Source organism: Phytophthora ramorum, assembly GCF_020800215.1.
Source record: "Phytophthora ramorum isolate Pr-102 chromosome Unknown Phyram_PR-102_s0016, whole genome shotgun sequence".
Lineage (NCBI taxonomy): Eukaryota > Oomycota > Peronosporomycetes > Peronosporales > Peronosporaceae > Phytophthora > Phytophthora ramorum.
In genome coordinates this window covers 1,231,269-1,244,177 of record NW_027150662.1, presented here as the reverse complement: position 1 = coordinate 1,244,177, position 12,909 = coordinate 1,231,269, and the positions used below count along the sequence as shown (strand labels likewise).

The window sequence follows — 12,909 nt, the reverse complement described above, 5'->3', positions numbered from 1 at the left end:
CGTCAAAGGTACAAGGCTACCACAGCAGCAGAAGCATTAAGCGAAACGATATCTATTCGGCAGTCCAGCGATACCTTATCGACGCCCGAAGACTCAACAAATACCACGAGTTCTCGTGCGTCATCTGCATGCTGGCCACAAAGCAGTTCTTCTTGCGATTAGCAACTCACGGCTTGCTTCGTGCGCAGGCCTTTAAATGGACGAATCCTGCAGCTTCCGGGACAACTGTGAAATTTCACCGTTGATCCGGCCGGCGCTACCTTCGATCCACTGGAGCGAGTTGTGGTGCACGTTGAGCACCTTCATGATCTGCACCATCGGATTGTTCTCATCTGCAACATCATCCTGAGCCTTGTTCAGCTTCTCCACCGTTTCCTTTAGCGTTGTCGTCATCGAGTTCAACTGATCATCGATATCCACCGACAGCTGCAATGTTTGCTCGCGCTCAATATCCGCGGCTACGGGCATCTGATCCTGAGACTCGTACATCTTGTCCACACTCTTCTCCAATTGCTACAGCGCAAACATGAACACAGCGATCAGAACCAGCTTCCATCCAACGTAATGAGCAAGCTCACGTTCGTACCTCCAGCGTTGACTTCAGCTCCATTTGGTACGCAAAAATCGTGTCCAAGTTCGTATCCAGCTCGTTCTGAGCCACTTGGATACGCCGCACATCGCCGGCAATATCACCAAGCTTTCTCTGGCTGTCCATTAGGTCACTGTCCCACTTGCTCACTATCAATGGGCAACAATCCGTCATACACAAATCATAAGCATGACGACTGCAGCACGATTCTTCGCGACAGTCGTACCTTTTACAGCTTCTGTAGTGAATGTGTCGGCGTTACGCTCAAGCTGCTCGCTCCACGCATTAATGATATCCTGCAACCAAAATGACCAATTCGTGAGTTGTCACATCCTCTTCCATCAAGCCAAAATCAGCCGTACCTCGATGGTTTTACCCATATACTCAGCAGGGGGCTTGTCCGTCTCCGTAGCAGGAGCGGCGATGGCTGTGGTCGTCGCCGTCGTAGTGGCCGCCGTAGTCGAAGCCGTTGTAGACGTGCCAAATCCAAATGAGGACGCTGAAGTCGTCGTCTCCTTCTTGTTCTCTCCACCTGGTACAGTCGCCGCAGCTCCAAACCCGAACCCACCCGTCGAAGCAGTCGTCGAGGTGCTCGTCGTTGCTCCATTGGCAGTAGCTCCGGAAGCCGACGCTCCGAACGAAAAACCTGAAGCTGCAGGCTTCGCCTCCGCCGGCTTCGCAGCATCCGTGGACGTCGATCCACTTGTGGCACCAAAGCTGAATCCAGACGAAGCGGGAGCCGCAGTCTTCGCCTCTGCGGGGGCCGCAGCAGCTCCAAAGCTGAAGCCTGATGACGTTGCCGGCTTGGCTTCTGCTGCCGGTGCCTTAGCACCGAACGAGAACCCGGTAGAACCCGTGGACGCCACGGCAACAGGCTTGGCAGTCGCAGCTGGGGCCCCGAAGCCGAAACCCGAGGCCGCAGCTGGCGCAGCGCTGGTCTTGGCTTCGGCAGGGACTGCGGATGTCGCGCCGAAGCTGAAACCACCAGCACTGGGAGCTGCGGCCGCCGTCTTGGCCCCGGCACCGAAGCTGAAGCCTGAAGATGTCGCGGGGGTGGCGCTGGTCGCAGGGGCGGCGCCGAAGCTGAAGCCGCCGGATGGAGCTGCAGAAGACGCTGTCGACGCGGCCGGAGCGGTGGAGCTGGAGCCGAAGGAGAAGCCCGAGCTGCCGCCACTGGCCTGGCCGAAGCTGAAGGACATGGCTGCGAGGGCGGGTGGTCGATACTGTTGGAGGCGCAAGAAGCTATCCCACGCTGTGGGATGGATATGCGGGATGAAAGGTTCATTGTGATAGAGTGGTGTGGTGCGGAAATTTTTCTCAGCTTCGTGTCAGTCACTTTATCCGGACTTCGGAAGCAGACACGATGAACGGGAACATGCCGATGGACGTGAATGGCAGTACGTTGCGCACGATGGAGCTGTGTGAGGAGCGATAGGGAAGCGCTAACATTAGCGCCTGTGCGTCTGTAGTGGGAATGATGGACTACGGAATGGGCGCGATGCCCATGATGCCGGGCACCGACCCGAGCTTCATGGACCAACTGCAGGACGGCAACAAGGGCATTCTTGGCCTGGATGCCACCGATTTCGACATGGACCTCGCGAACAAGAGCCAGAACCGAAACCGAGGCAATTACCGCTGTAGCAAGGTGCGGCTACGAAGAAAGAGTTGGAGGTATAGAGAGAGGTGGTGATTGTGTGTACTGTGGCTTTGGTGGGCAGTGTGGCGAGCCGAAGAAGGGCCACGTGTGTCCACTGGTGCCGTCCAACTACAAGTGCAACCGCTGCGGACTCACAAAAAAATCGTGCACCTGCAGTGGTGAGGGCGTGATGCAGCTGGAGTTGTATGACTTGGTGTTTTGACTGGGTTTATATTGTGGTACAGCACCGACAATGCGCACTATTGGTGTGCAGGTCGAGATGGATCAAGACATGACCACACGGGAACTGGATCTCAGCGTGCAGGTGCGTTGGAGTTGTCGAGTTTTAAAGTTGGCTGCTGTGTATGCTGACTGACATTGTGGGGTCTACAGGGCGTCGTGGAGTTCCACAAGACGATTGTGGGCTACAGCACTCCACCAAGCAGCTCGTGATTAGATACATCGCAGTAGCTGCCGTGTCCTAGCAAAACAGGTCCGTTTTGTTTGCAGTCCGTATCCAAAGGGGAGCCTGCCAAGAGAAGCTGTCGCATAGTATCCTTCCTTGCTCGCTTTCTATCGATATCATGTATTTTACGTCATGTACTTCCGTGTCAACAACAAATGCTCTAGTCGCTGCAGCTGCTCTATGCATTGGCAATCTGGAGGATGTCGCTTGGAATCTGGTACCCGCGGAGCTGCACAGCAGTGACCTTGGCACGCAGCGGGTTCGACTTGGTCACTTCGTTCAGGTACAGCAGTGTGATGCCCCCGTGAAGTTCGATAGCACGCACTAGGACCGTCTTGAACAGTATAGTCAGTCGTGCAAGAATACTGTTCATCATGAGCGCAAACGGCATGAAGTACGTCATTGCGAATTGCACCAGCAAGGCTGCCGACACACGGATCCAACCCCACTACAGTCAGTAAATAGTACGACAGCATTGAGATTCACATCGCCTGCACTCCCGCACCTTTGTACGCCTTTTGAGCTGCTCGGATCACTTCCGCCGTAGCCTGCGCAACAGCCACGAGTTTGCGCAGCACAGCGTCGGTGCTGACCTTGAGATCCGAAGCCAGCAGCTTCCATGAAATGTGGTGCGCTCCTGTCTCCAGCTCCAACTGCTTTAGCACCGCCGCAGACTCCGCGAACGTAGCAGTGAGAGCTTCCACCTTGACATCACGCAGACATCGCTTGACCTGCTGCAGGTTCTGGAAGAAGAAGGCGCGGCGGTGCTGGCTATGGTTCTTGTACAAACTGCGCTGGAACAGCGCGATCTCCTGGGTCAGTAGACGACTCATGCCGTCCGTCGACTGCGCGTCATGCAGCAACTTCTGCTGCAGCTCCGCTGGCGTCGCCATTTTCAGAGACGAATGGCTGAGTAGGTATTGGGGCTACACCACGGTAATTTTCGATATTCTGTGGTAAAATGTAGCCATCTCGTTGCTCGCCCGTGCATTTGGATATCGGCGTTAAATATATTATCTGGTGCGTGTGTAAGTGACGAAAACTTTAAAATCGATCGAGAAACTATCTGCCAAGTGGACACAGCGCTTACTCGATTCGCGTCCGTTTCCAAGCTGAGGCACCGCTGCAATCCATGAGCGCAGGAGCTTCAATGCCGATGGCGTCGCTGGCGTTTGGGCTCGCCATGCCGTCACATTCACTGCTCGCATTAAGGGATTCGTCGTCGCGCGGCCGTTTCACGCGCAGCCCCCAGCTCTGACGCTGCTTCTCGATCTGCCGCGGATGCGGCGGAAAGTCGACACCGTAGAAGTTTCCCCCGCATAAAATTTGCTGCACCGCTTTCTTGAACTGCTCCGCGTTTTGATGCAATTGCTCAGCTGCCACAGAGTTGAGAACGTAATCGACGCCAGGTTCCAGAAAAATTAGCTTGAAGAGGACGAACAGAGCAAAAGTCACAACATTAAGTTAGGCTCCATCCGCGACAAACGCTTCGTCAGCATAAGCAGAGCTGTACCTGCAATCCGAGCAACACGGTGTTGATGCTGAGCACAGGGCGCCAGTCCTTGCCGATAATTGGCATCATCACCTTGCCAGTAGCCATGTCGACATTAGGATGCCATACCCTGTGAGAAAGAAACAAGTCACGTCGGTTGATAGCTCCTTCCAAAAAGAAAGCAATCTTTTTTTTATCGCAGCTCACCTCGTAAGACACCTCACGCTGGGAGCTGTAACTCGTTATTAGCGAAGAGTTCACACCGATCATAATAAGAACACAGTAGACACCAGAGTTCCTTGATCAGTACAACAGCAAAAAAACTCATAGCATCACGTGAGATCTTACCGTGAAACGGATACGTCTTGGGGATCTCCACGAAGAAAGTGAAGTCACCATTGGCGAACGGGCCGGATACGTCTGCGATCGAGATCGTAAAAATGAGGCGCAGCATGTTGTCAGCCCCATCAGGGAAATCAACGCGCGTCTTCGCTTGACTGCACGTGAACTTGGCCTTGGACAGCTAGTACCAGCAACAACAAAGTCAGTTTACGTCAACTGCGTCTGCAATAGCAGCAGCGCCGCTGCACCTCGTTCACGTCTTTGCGCACTCGAAGTGCGGCAAAATCCGAGCGCATGTACATGCTCGGAGCGCGAGAAGAAGCCTGGTCAGCCAGCGTGCCTGCCTGCGTCTGGGATAACCCCTACTCGCTGCGGTTGCGGCGGTTGCGATGGCTGCTGGGTCTTCTGCGCTCGCGAAATACGCGGCGGGTGGCTACTGTTTGCGGCGCGTGTTGGAACAGCTAGAACGGCGTTGTGTCGTCGCACAGGATTCGTGAACTGTCGGCGCTACTTCCTTCCTTCTTATACCGTTGTGTATCGCTATTCGGAAAATGGAGCGAATAAAAACGGTTAGTTAACGGTAAAATACCCCACTAGACATCTCAGTTCAACATCATACAAAAGCCAAGAGACCGTGGTGCTCCCTTCCCGATCGATCGATGCCGCCCAACGGGGGAGACGCGGCGACCGCCACCGTCGTGCGCAGCCGGCCGCTGCTGCACTACAAGGACCTGGCGCTGGGCACACAGAACCGCAAGGTGCGCTTCACCTGCGTGCACGCGTCCGAGAACTTCCTCGCCTGCGGGTACGTACCCTTGGATCCATGCTTCGAATGTGGAATGGAGTGATGGTCCGTGCAAGTACTGACTTACCGTATTTCTCACTCCACACTTCCGCATCCAGCGCCAACAATGGCAGCGTGTATCTGTACGCGACGTCGGCGCTGAGCCGCGGCGAGGGCGACAGCCGCGCCAAGTACCACCTGGTGAAAATGATCTCGCCGCCCAGCAACGACCGCGTGGCCGTCACGTGTGTGAGCATTTGCCCGCTGCAGAAGCGTCTTGTGGTGGGCACCATGCGCGGCGTCGTGTACGCGATCCAGCTCTCGGACTACCACAAGATCGGGGAGAAGGTCGAGTTCTCGCACGACTTCCACGCGGGCTTCCCCATCACGTGCTTTTTGTGGGACAAACGCGGCTCTAGGCTCTTCTCGGCGTGCAATGCAGGTCTCGTGTGTCAGACCGTGCTACGTGCTGGCATGTCAGCGATCTTCGGTAGTACGGACACGGAGCTGCTGCTCAAAGAGGAGACGGGGATTGTTCAGGTAAAGCACAGCAGGAGTGTTGCAGATACCGTGATAAGAAGTTGATGGTGTGGCTGTTTGTGCTGTTCAACATGTTCAGTTAGATTTAGCCAAGAGTGAGCGCTCGTATATCCTTATGGTGTCGTCTCAGTTGCGCGTGCTCCTTTTGAATCTTACTTCTGGAGACGGCAGCGCTGTTCAGATCGGTACCAAGGCGCGACAAGGAGCGTACGGCGCTTGCTTCTTTACCAGCCTCAACGTCGAGTCGATTGATCCAGCGAAAAAGCGTGAAACTAAAGTCTTTTCGTCCCGACCAGGGCGACGCGTGTGGGTTGCAGACCCGCAATCTGGCACAGTTTCGTCGACGCTGAAATTCTCGTTGAGCAAGAATCCTACACCATTTATCCAGAACCCTGATTGCGCTATGGAAGAAGGTATGCTTATTGGATATCTGCATTTATTTGCTTGTCGTATTATCCGTAGATCGTAACAAGCTTCACCCTTTCCTAGGAATCCAGCCTCGTAATTTGACGATTAACAAGCTTGGCCGTTTCCAGTTTCTGCAAGACCCACCCTATGCCCCGCAAGACGTAAAAGACGCGACCACGCTACTAGTGAGCTGGAACGTCGGATCAAGTGTGCTGTTCTTCCTCGACCCTGTCGCCGTAGAAATTGTCGAGTGGCACCTGGATTTGGGAATCATTCACGACTTGAAGGTATGTACGTCTTGAAGCGCTAAACGGACGATTGACGAGAGTCTGATATCAAGTACTGATGTGTCGAGTAGATTGTGAATGAAACTACGCTGATAGTCCTACACGGTGAAGCGCCGAAGGTATCTCTGATCCAGTCGTGCTCGGCAGACCAATTTCTTCAGATTTATGGCTCAGACGATATGAAAAAGGCCGTTGAGGTAAGACTTCCCTGTTATCATTTCTGCCTACTTACCTCCTCGTTCATAGCCTAACATGAATGTTCATGTTGGAGGGCAGCTTGCCGTCGAATTCAATCTAAACGATGCTACTGTTGTGAGTTCACTGCAAGCCCAATGGCTTGCTCATCTGGAGAAAATCAGTGCGAAAACTGGAGAGCATGACGATCTGACTGCAGCTTTGAAGTCACTTGCGGATAAGTCAAAGGCATTGGAAGAAGAGTACAGAGTTGCAATCGAGTCTGGTCTCCCATCACCCACTGATTCACAACCATTGCAAGTTATATTCAAGCAGCGTCCGCAGCAAGCAATATCAGCGGCGACTACTGCGTCTTCGGACTTATTTGCTACCCAGGGAGGCTCTGCGGATACAGAAGTTACGCTGGGGACAGGCAGTACTCTTCACAAGCCTATTGAGTATTTCGATGTGTTGGCATCATCTGATCAATCGTACTCCAAGAGTATTTGCGCACCCGATGGTTCCTTCATGGAAGCGAGGCTGATGGATATCCCCGAGCTGCCGCGAGCTCACTCCGTGCTAGCGGATGACTTTCGTCAAAGTTACATGGAAGAGGTCATGGTCGAGGTGAAACGCTCTGAGCAAAGCCGAAATGAGGAAGGTGCCATGAACATGAATCTTCTTCCGGCACTAAAAGATGGATCCACCGCTGCAGCGAAGGCATTCTCAACGTTTATCCCAGGTAGCAGTATGCTCACGCACCTAATGGATGGATCTATGATCACTGATCCATTTGGCCGCTCTGATGCCTCTGGAATCTTTAGCGATTTCCCCGAGTTCAACGATGGTGATGAACTAGTGATAGACCCAGACCCCCGTTTGCTTCAGCGGAGGTATACGCATGGCCAAAGGCTTAAGACCGATACAAATGAGTGCTCTGTATTGCGAATCGCGATGTCTACCATTGGAGAAGCGGACGAAAGCAATTTGGACACAGAAGTGCTCATGGAAGCGATCTCGATGGATATTTGGGATTCAAACCTCAAGTACACGTCAAATTTACCCATCAGCGAACAGCTAAACCTCCCGGAAAGCGCAATGGACAGAAAAGAAAATGAGAGCACGTACACAGAACGAAGCGCACATACAACGAGTCGAACTCGGCCTAACGAGAACGGAGGAAATTCTGTTTCACACGAAGCAAGGCCAGCTCTGATCGAGAGTTTGAAGGTGCAAACGTCGGTATCTACACCACCATCTTCCGAGGCGTCCACCCCGGTTAACAAATTGAGGCAGCGTCTTGTTCACCGAGCATCAATGTCTCCGGATACGGGACGTGCGGCTCAGCGTGCAATTCAGAAGCATTTTGGCGCAACGCCAAGCTGTGAGATTAAGCTAAAGTGCATGGTAGGCGGCCGCATCGCTGTCTCGCCGGAGTTGGACTCTACCATCCGACGCGATGTGAGTGAACTAGTTTCAGAACTACAGGCAGCCTCTGCAACGGCCGAGAAAACAAAGCAGCTCACGCGAAGACTTTGGCCGGCGTCCGGAATCACGCGAGTATGCGCATCCCTGACGAGTTTGTACTTACTGCAAGGCGACATGAGTCAAGTCCAAGCGACAATTCATGCATGGTTAAACTGCTTTGACCCAACTGCGCAGCATGAAGACCCAGAAGGAAGCGATGACTCCATTGAAAATAAGAGTGAGCTCACCAATGCGCCGACAGCTGGATTTGCCCGCGGTGAAGCTCTTGTCGATGGCGATGGTCTTCCGCTAACGAGAGGCGACTGGAACTTGGTGCGGACATTGGTTTCGATATATTTCGCCACATGGGCAGCTGGATCGAAATTGCATCTTCACCCTTTGAACCCGAAGGAACGTGCCGGTGGTGAATTTTATAGATTGTACGAAAGCGAGATGGGGATTACAATGACATTGGAGCCTCGCTACCAATGGAATCGTGACGGTGAGCATTCTGATATCGAATCAGCTACAGCTAGTGACGCGGAGGCTTTCGTAGCCAAGTACGGCGTGTACATTAATCCGGATCTAGCCGCTGAAGTTTGCAACCTCCGCCAGTTTACAGGTGCATTGAAGATTGTGCTGGATGAAGTCGTTTCCAGTGCTGACGTGGAGGAAACCTGTGATGACATTGTGAGTTGGATCTCGGAGAAGGAGAGCAGTAAGGCCTTCTCAGCGTTGAAGGAACGCAATTCGTTGTGTCTACTTCTACACTTGCTGGATATTTTGCTTAAAAAATGCCCTCGCGAAGCTATTGAGATGTGTGTCAGTAAGTACCCCGTGCTGTACCCGTGGAATATCGAGCAGGCTCTCTTTGGGACAGAGCTCGACTGGGAAGCGACAGATGAGGGTGCAGCTGGCATCCGTGAAATTTTGAAGACAAACACATTGGGCCAAACGTCTAAATACCTTCGATATCTTGTCCGGTTACTGGAAGAAAAGGGAGATGAAGCAGGCAGAGATGCACAAGTTGTTAGTCGGTGCTTGGATCTGTGCTTTGCTGGTAGCGCAGTCGTGGGTGCCTTGTTTAATGAAGGGGAGAGGTGTAACCTCTTTGCTTGGATTGCGGGGCTTGTTCGCCAACCCGATAAATTCATCTATGATCATTCAAAGTGCTGGAAAATGTTTGCTGAAAACAAAGCGTTCCCCGCGCTCTTGGAATTGGCAATGCTATCATTGCAAGACAAAGATGACACGGTTAAACACAAGCGTGGCCTTGACGAACTATCGGATTTGGTGACGCTTATTACGAAAAGGGAAGAGCTCGTTGTGTTCGACTCTCTATTTGAGCGGGTGGCAGTTCTGCCACACAGCTCTGAAGACTGCTTAGCTAAGATTCTAAGCCAAATTCAAGCGTCCGTGTCTATCGAGAATCGTAACGAGCGTCTGTGCTCTGCGATTATTCACTCCTTACTGAACTCAGTTAATCTCGGCTATGGCATGCGCCTCCTTGCACGCTTCCCACTGCTGTTTGCTGCAACACCGCTACAAACATACCACACAATTGTTGAAACGCACGTGCTCACTGAGCGTCAGAAGCACGAGATCACACAGATTCTGGAGATTGTGGACACAAATGTTTGGGCGTCCTATAAGGAAGATGTATCAGCCACGAGTTCGGTGTCGTTTGCGCCACAGCTTTCTGCTATCCTGCAGCTAGAGATGGGTATGCTTTCCCCAGCGATTAATCAAGACCAATTCGAGATGTGGGAATCCAAGTGCAAGCAGTACGATGAGGAGACGACAACGCACCGATTAAGCAAGGTTGGTATAGTTGTTGGGCCTCTGTGCAAACCGATTAGCCCTCGGCGTGGAAGCAGTGGTTCGACATCGAGGATGTCCGTGGGTGCACCTCCAATGGCTTGTCGATCTTTCGAATATCGAAATAGTGACTGGGGAGGTGAAGTACAGCTGCATGACTCTACATGTGGGCTGTGCGAGCTCCCGGTTGTGATTATCAATGACAGTACGTGTTATGGATATATGCGTCATGCTTATAGAAGGGTGTACTAACAGCAATACCTTGGTTTTGTGGTGTCTGCAGACAACTCCAATCTGGACGTAGTATTGCTTCCATGTGGCCATGCTTTCCATGAGCAGTGTCTGGAAGATAAGTCGTGCCCAGTTTGTTTGGAAGCAAATTTGAGTAGCCTGGGCTACTTTTGAGGCATGTAACGAAGGTTCTGTTACAGGTGCGCTGTTTTAGATCGGCTTGCGAGCTTCTATCGGTGTTCTTATAGTTTTGAGATGAACATGGTTGAACTACCGCTATGGTGCCAGCTGAGTGATGTCGCTTGAAGAATTGAGCACGCGCGTAGCTCATATTTCATAGTAGCTGCTGCTGAATATTGTTACTGGTGTCAAGAAATGTAGTGCTAATGTAGTGGACTTGTCTGAGGCAGCGCCGGAGCTTTCTTTCCGCGTCTGCCGCGATTCACGATGAGCCCCACCAATTTCTTGCGCATGTGCCGGTCAATGACGGTCTCATCCTCGGCCACGTCTGCGGAGGCTCCTGCATTCGTGCTGTCATCAGCCTCGTCATTGTTGTAAATTCCGCCGCCGCTCACAACATCATGGGCAGAGGTGTGCCCAGCGCGTCGAGCAGAAGAAGTTTTGTGTTCGTCTCCAGGAGGGGGTCCCAGGAAGGAGGATCTGACCACACTTGAACGAGACTTAGGACGTACACGGACGTTCGCAGGCGATGCAGTAGTCGAAGCCATTCGCAGGATAAAGTGTTCTTCGGTCTCGGAGGGTGCGGGCGCGCGCACCGAGCTTTGGGCAACTCCAGGTTTGTCATCAGTGGTGGGAGCGCCGCCACTGAGGGCTGAACCTGAACCTGAACCATTAGAGTTTGTGGTTGTCTCGGATCGGTGCAGCTCACGTTCGGCCTTCTCGCGGTTAATGACATCTAGGACGCGGTTAAGCTTCTGCTCCATCAGGTGCAGTAAGTCAGGTGTGGGGGTTTCCATGGCTCGGCTGAGTTCGTGCTGGTCATCGTAGTCCAGCGAGCCGTGCACCGTACTGAGTTTTGTGAGGCACTTCAGCATGCACGCGCGAAAGGCATCCATGAGCACGTTGGATCGGTTGCACTTGTCGGCCAACACAGCGGCCTCCTTTTCGGTCTCTTTGAGTCGCTCCGATGTCTGATCCATTTCCTGGTAAATTGTGCGCGAATTGGCGGCCGCGCTGCGTAGGTGGCTCAATGACTCGTTCAGCTGCTTGTGCCGCTCACGCAATTTGCGCATACGCGCGTCACTGACCGTGTGCTCTTCTTTCAGGGCACGTAAAGTTTCCTCCCGGCCGACGTATTTGGCAATGATCTTGTCCACGTCATTCGTACCAGCAGCCTCAATAATTTGCTTCAGCTCGGCCTCTACGCGCATCAGCTTTCGATCCGTGTCCGATAGCTCCTCCTGGATCTCCGAAAAGTGTGTCATCTGCGCCGATGATTCGCGACGTAGACGGCGAGACTCCTTCTGCTTGAGCTGTCCTAAAGCGGCCTGTACATTCTTCTTACGTGAGACCTCGCGTGCCTCGAGAATGTCCGACTTGAGTCGTGTCTGCTCCACAGCATGCTGCAAGTCGTCAAGCCCGCGGATGTTGGCTTGCTTCTTTTCCCACCAATCTGTGTAAAGCTGCTTGTACGAACTCTCGGCAGCTGATTTCTCTTGTCGTACTGCTAGGAGCCCCGCCATGGCGCTTGACAGCTCTACGCGCAATGCTTGCAGGGTCTTCTCTTTGGCTAAAGTTGCTTTCTTCGCTTCAAGTGCTTCTCGTGCCAGACGCTGAATCATGTGGTTGTACACGCCTCGGTCCGTCAACTCTTCCTCCAGCTTAGACTCGTATAGCTGCACCATTTTAATCAAGTTGTAAGTTGTCAAGAAGCGGTTGCTGTAAGTGAGTAGCAGAGCATACCGTAGATTTGTTCTCGATGTTGGACATTTGAGACTTGGTCTGTGAATTGTCTGCCATGCGGCCGTGCAGTGTCATCGTCATATTCTCCACGTCCTCCTCAAGTTTCTGAACAAACATCGTATTAGAAAAACATCTCCTGACAACAATCAACGAAGACGTTACCCTGATTTCCTGCTCTTTGCGCCAGTTCGCATTCTTTATCATATCATGCTCCTGTCCAAACCACGTGCAATGAGAAACCAAGCAACTTCTCGAAAAGATCGCTACATTCGCAGCTTACCCGGCGCAGACTAGCGACCTCGTCGACCTCTTTCTCAACAATATGCGTCTCATCCCCGACCAAGATGCCGAGCGACGAGAGGTACGGCTGCACCGACGGCGCCGTCACCTTCCTACAGGACACGAAAACCCACGTGAGACGCCAACCCGCTCGCCGCTTTATCCAAACCAGCAACTCTTACATTTTAGTCAACCCGCGCCGTGGTGACAGCATCGACTCGGTCGCCTTGGCATCCGACCCTGCCTTCGTATCAGGCCCCGTACCAGAAAGCCAACGCTGGCGCCCGCCAAACGTTCCTCGTGTCCGCTCCGTCTGCGATCCATCATGCGGCGGGATCTGGATAGTCAACTCGTCTTCCTCACGCCCGTCCATCGCAACGATGGTCTCTAGCCTAGCCTTGCCACGACTCCTGTCAGAACGCAGCAACTACCCGACACTTCAAGCTCAAAATAGAACCTGAGAGATGGCT

At 52.9% G+C, this 12,909-nt stretch overlaps 7 protein-coding genes across 7 annotated transcripts; 3 read left to right on the top strand and 4 right to left on the bottom strand.

Annotated features, from left to right (window-relative positions):
• Positions 1-192: 192 nt before the first annotated feature.
• Positions 193-1,788, bottom strand: KRP23_13084 (Nuclear pore glycoprotein p62; the record flags this gene model as incomplete). Its single annotated transcript, XM_067883751.1, has 4 exons — positions 193-513; positions 587-738; positions 816-885; positions 952-1,788. 4 exons carry the CDS (start codon positions 1,786-1,788, stop codon positions 193-195), a joined length of 1,380 nt encoding a protein of 459 aa, XP_067739168.1.
• Positions 1,789-1,952: 164 nt separating this feature from the next.
• KRP23_13083 (uncharacterized protein) lies at positions 1,953-2,681 on the top strand (the record flags this gene model as incomplete). The annotated part of the gene is made up of 5 exons (XM_067883750.1): positions 1,953-1,986; positions 2,059-2,237; positions 2,311-2,407; positions 2,474-2,553; positions 2,622-2,681. 5 exons carry the CDS (start codon positions 1,953-1,955, stop codon positions 2,679-2,681), a joined length of 450 nt encoding a protein of 149 aa, XP_067739167.1.
• Positions 2,682-2,872: 191 nt separating this feature from the next.
• Positions 2,873-3,587, bottom strand: KRP23_13082 (uncharacterized protein; the record flags this gene model as incomplete). The annotated part of the gene is made up of 2 exons (XM_067883749.1): positions 2,873-3,117; positions 3,200-3,587. The coding sequence occupies 2 exons, from the start codon at positions 3,585-3,587 to the stop codon at positions 2,873-2,875; spliced, it is 633 nt and encodes a 210-aa protein (XP_067739166.1).
• A 120-nt stretch (positions 3,588-3,707) lies between these two features.
• KRP23_13081 (NEDD8-conjugating enzyme UBC12) lies at positions 3,708-4,830 on the bottom strand (the record flags this gene model as incomplete). Its single annotated transcript, XM_067883748.1, has 6 exons — positions 3,708-3,711; positions 3,785-4,119; positions 4,208-4,316; positions 4,394-4,418; positions 4,535-4,709; positions 4,777-4,830. 6 exons carry the CDS (start codon positions 4,828-4,830, stop codon positions 3,708-3,710), a joined length of 702 nt encoding a protein of 233 aa, XP_067739165.1.
• Positions 4,831-5,187: 357 nt separating this feature from the next.
• Positions 5,188-7,580, top strand: KRP23_13080 (Hermansky-Pudlak syndrome 5 protein-like protein; the record flags this gene model as incomplete). Its single annotated transcript, XM_067883747.1, has 7 exons — positions 5,188-5,333; positions 5,432-5,852; positions 5,932-6,265; positions 6,342-6,547; positions 6,619-6,744; positions 6,824-7,463; positions 7,546-7,580. The coding sequence occupies 7 exons, from the start codon at positions 5,188-5,190 to the stop codon at positions 7,578-7,580; spliced, it is 1,908 nt and encodes a 635-aa protein (XP_067739164.1).
• A 95-nt stretch (positions 7,581-7,675) lies between these two features.
• On the top strand, positions 7,676-10,411 carry KRP23_13079 (uncharacterized protein; the record flags this gene model as incomplete). Its single annotated transcript, XM_067883746.1, has 2 exons — positions 7,676-10,211; positions 10,290-10,411. The coding sequence occupies 2 exons, from the start codon at positions 7,676-7,678 to the stop codon at positions 10,409-10,411; spliced, it is 2,658 nt and encodes an 885-aa protein (XP_067739163.1).
• A 209-nt stretch (positions 10,412-10,620) lies between these two features.
• Positions 10,621-12,812, bottom strand: KRP23_13078 (uncharacterized protein; the record flags this gene model as incomplete). Its single annotated transcript, XM_067883745.1, has 5 exons — positions 10,621-12,093; positions 12,161-12,265; positions 12,323-12,373; positions 12,441-12,552; positions 12,622-12,812. The coding sequence occupies 5 exons, from the start codon at positions 12,810-12,812 to the stop codon at positions 10,621-10,623; spliced, it is 1,932 nt and encodes a 643-aa protein (XP_067739162.1).
• Positions 12,813-12,909: the final 97 nt, after the last annotated feature.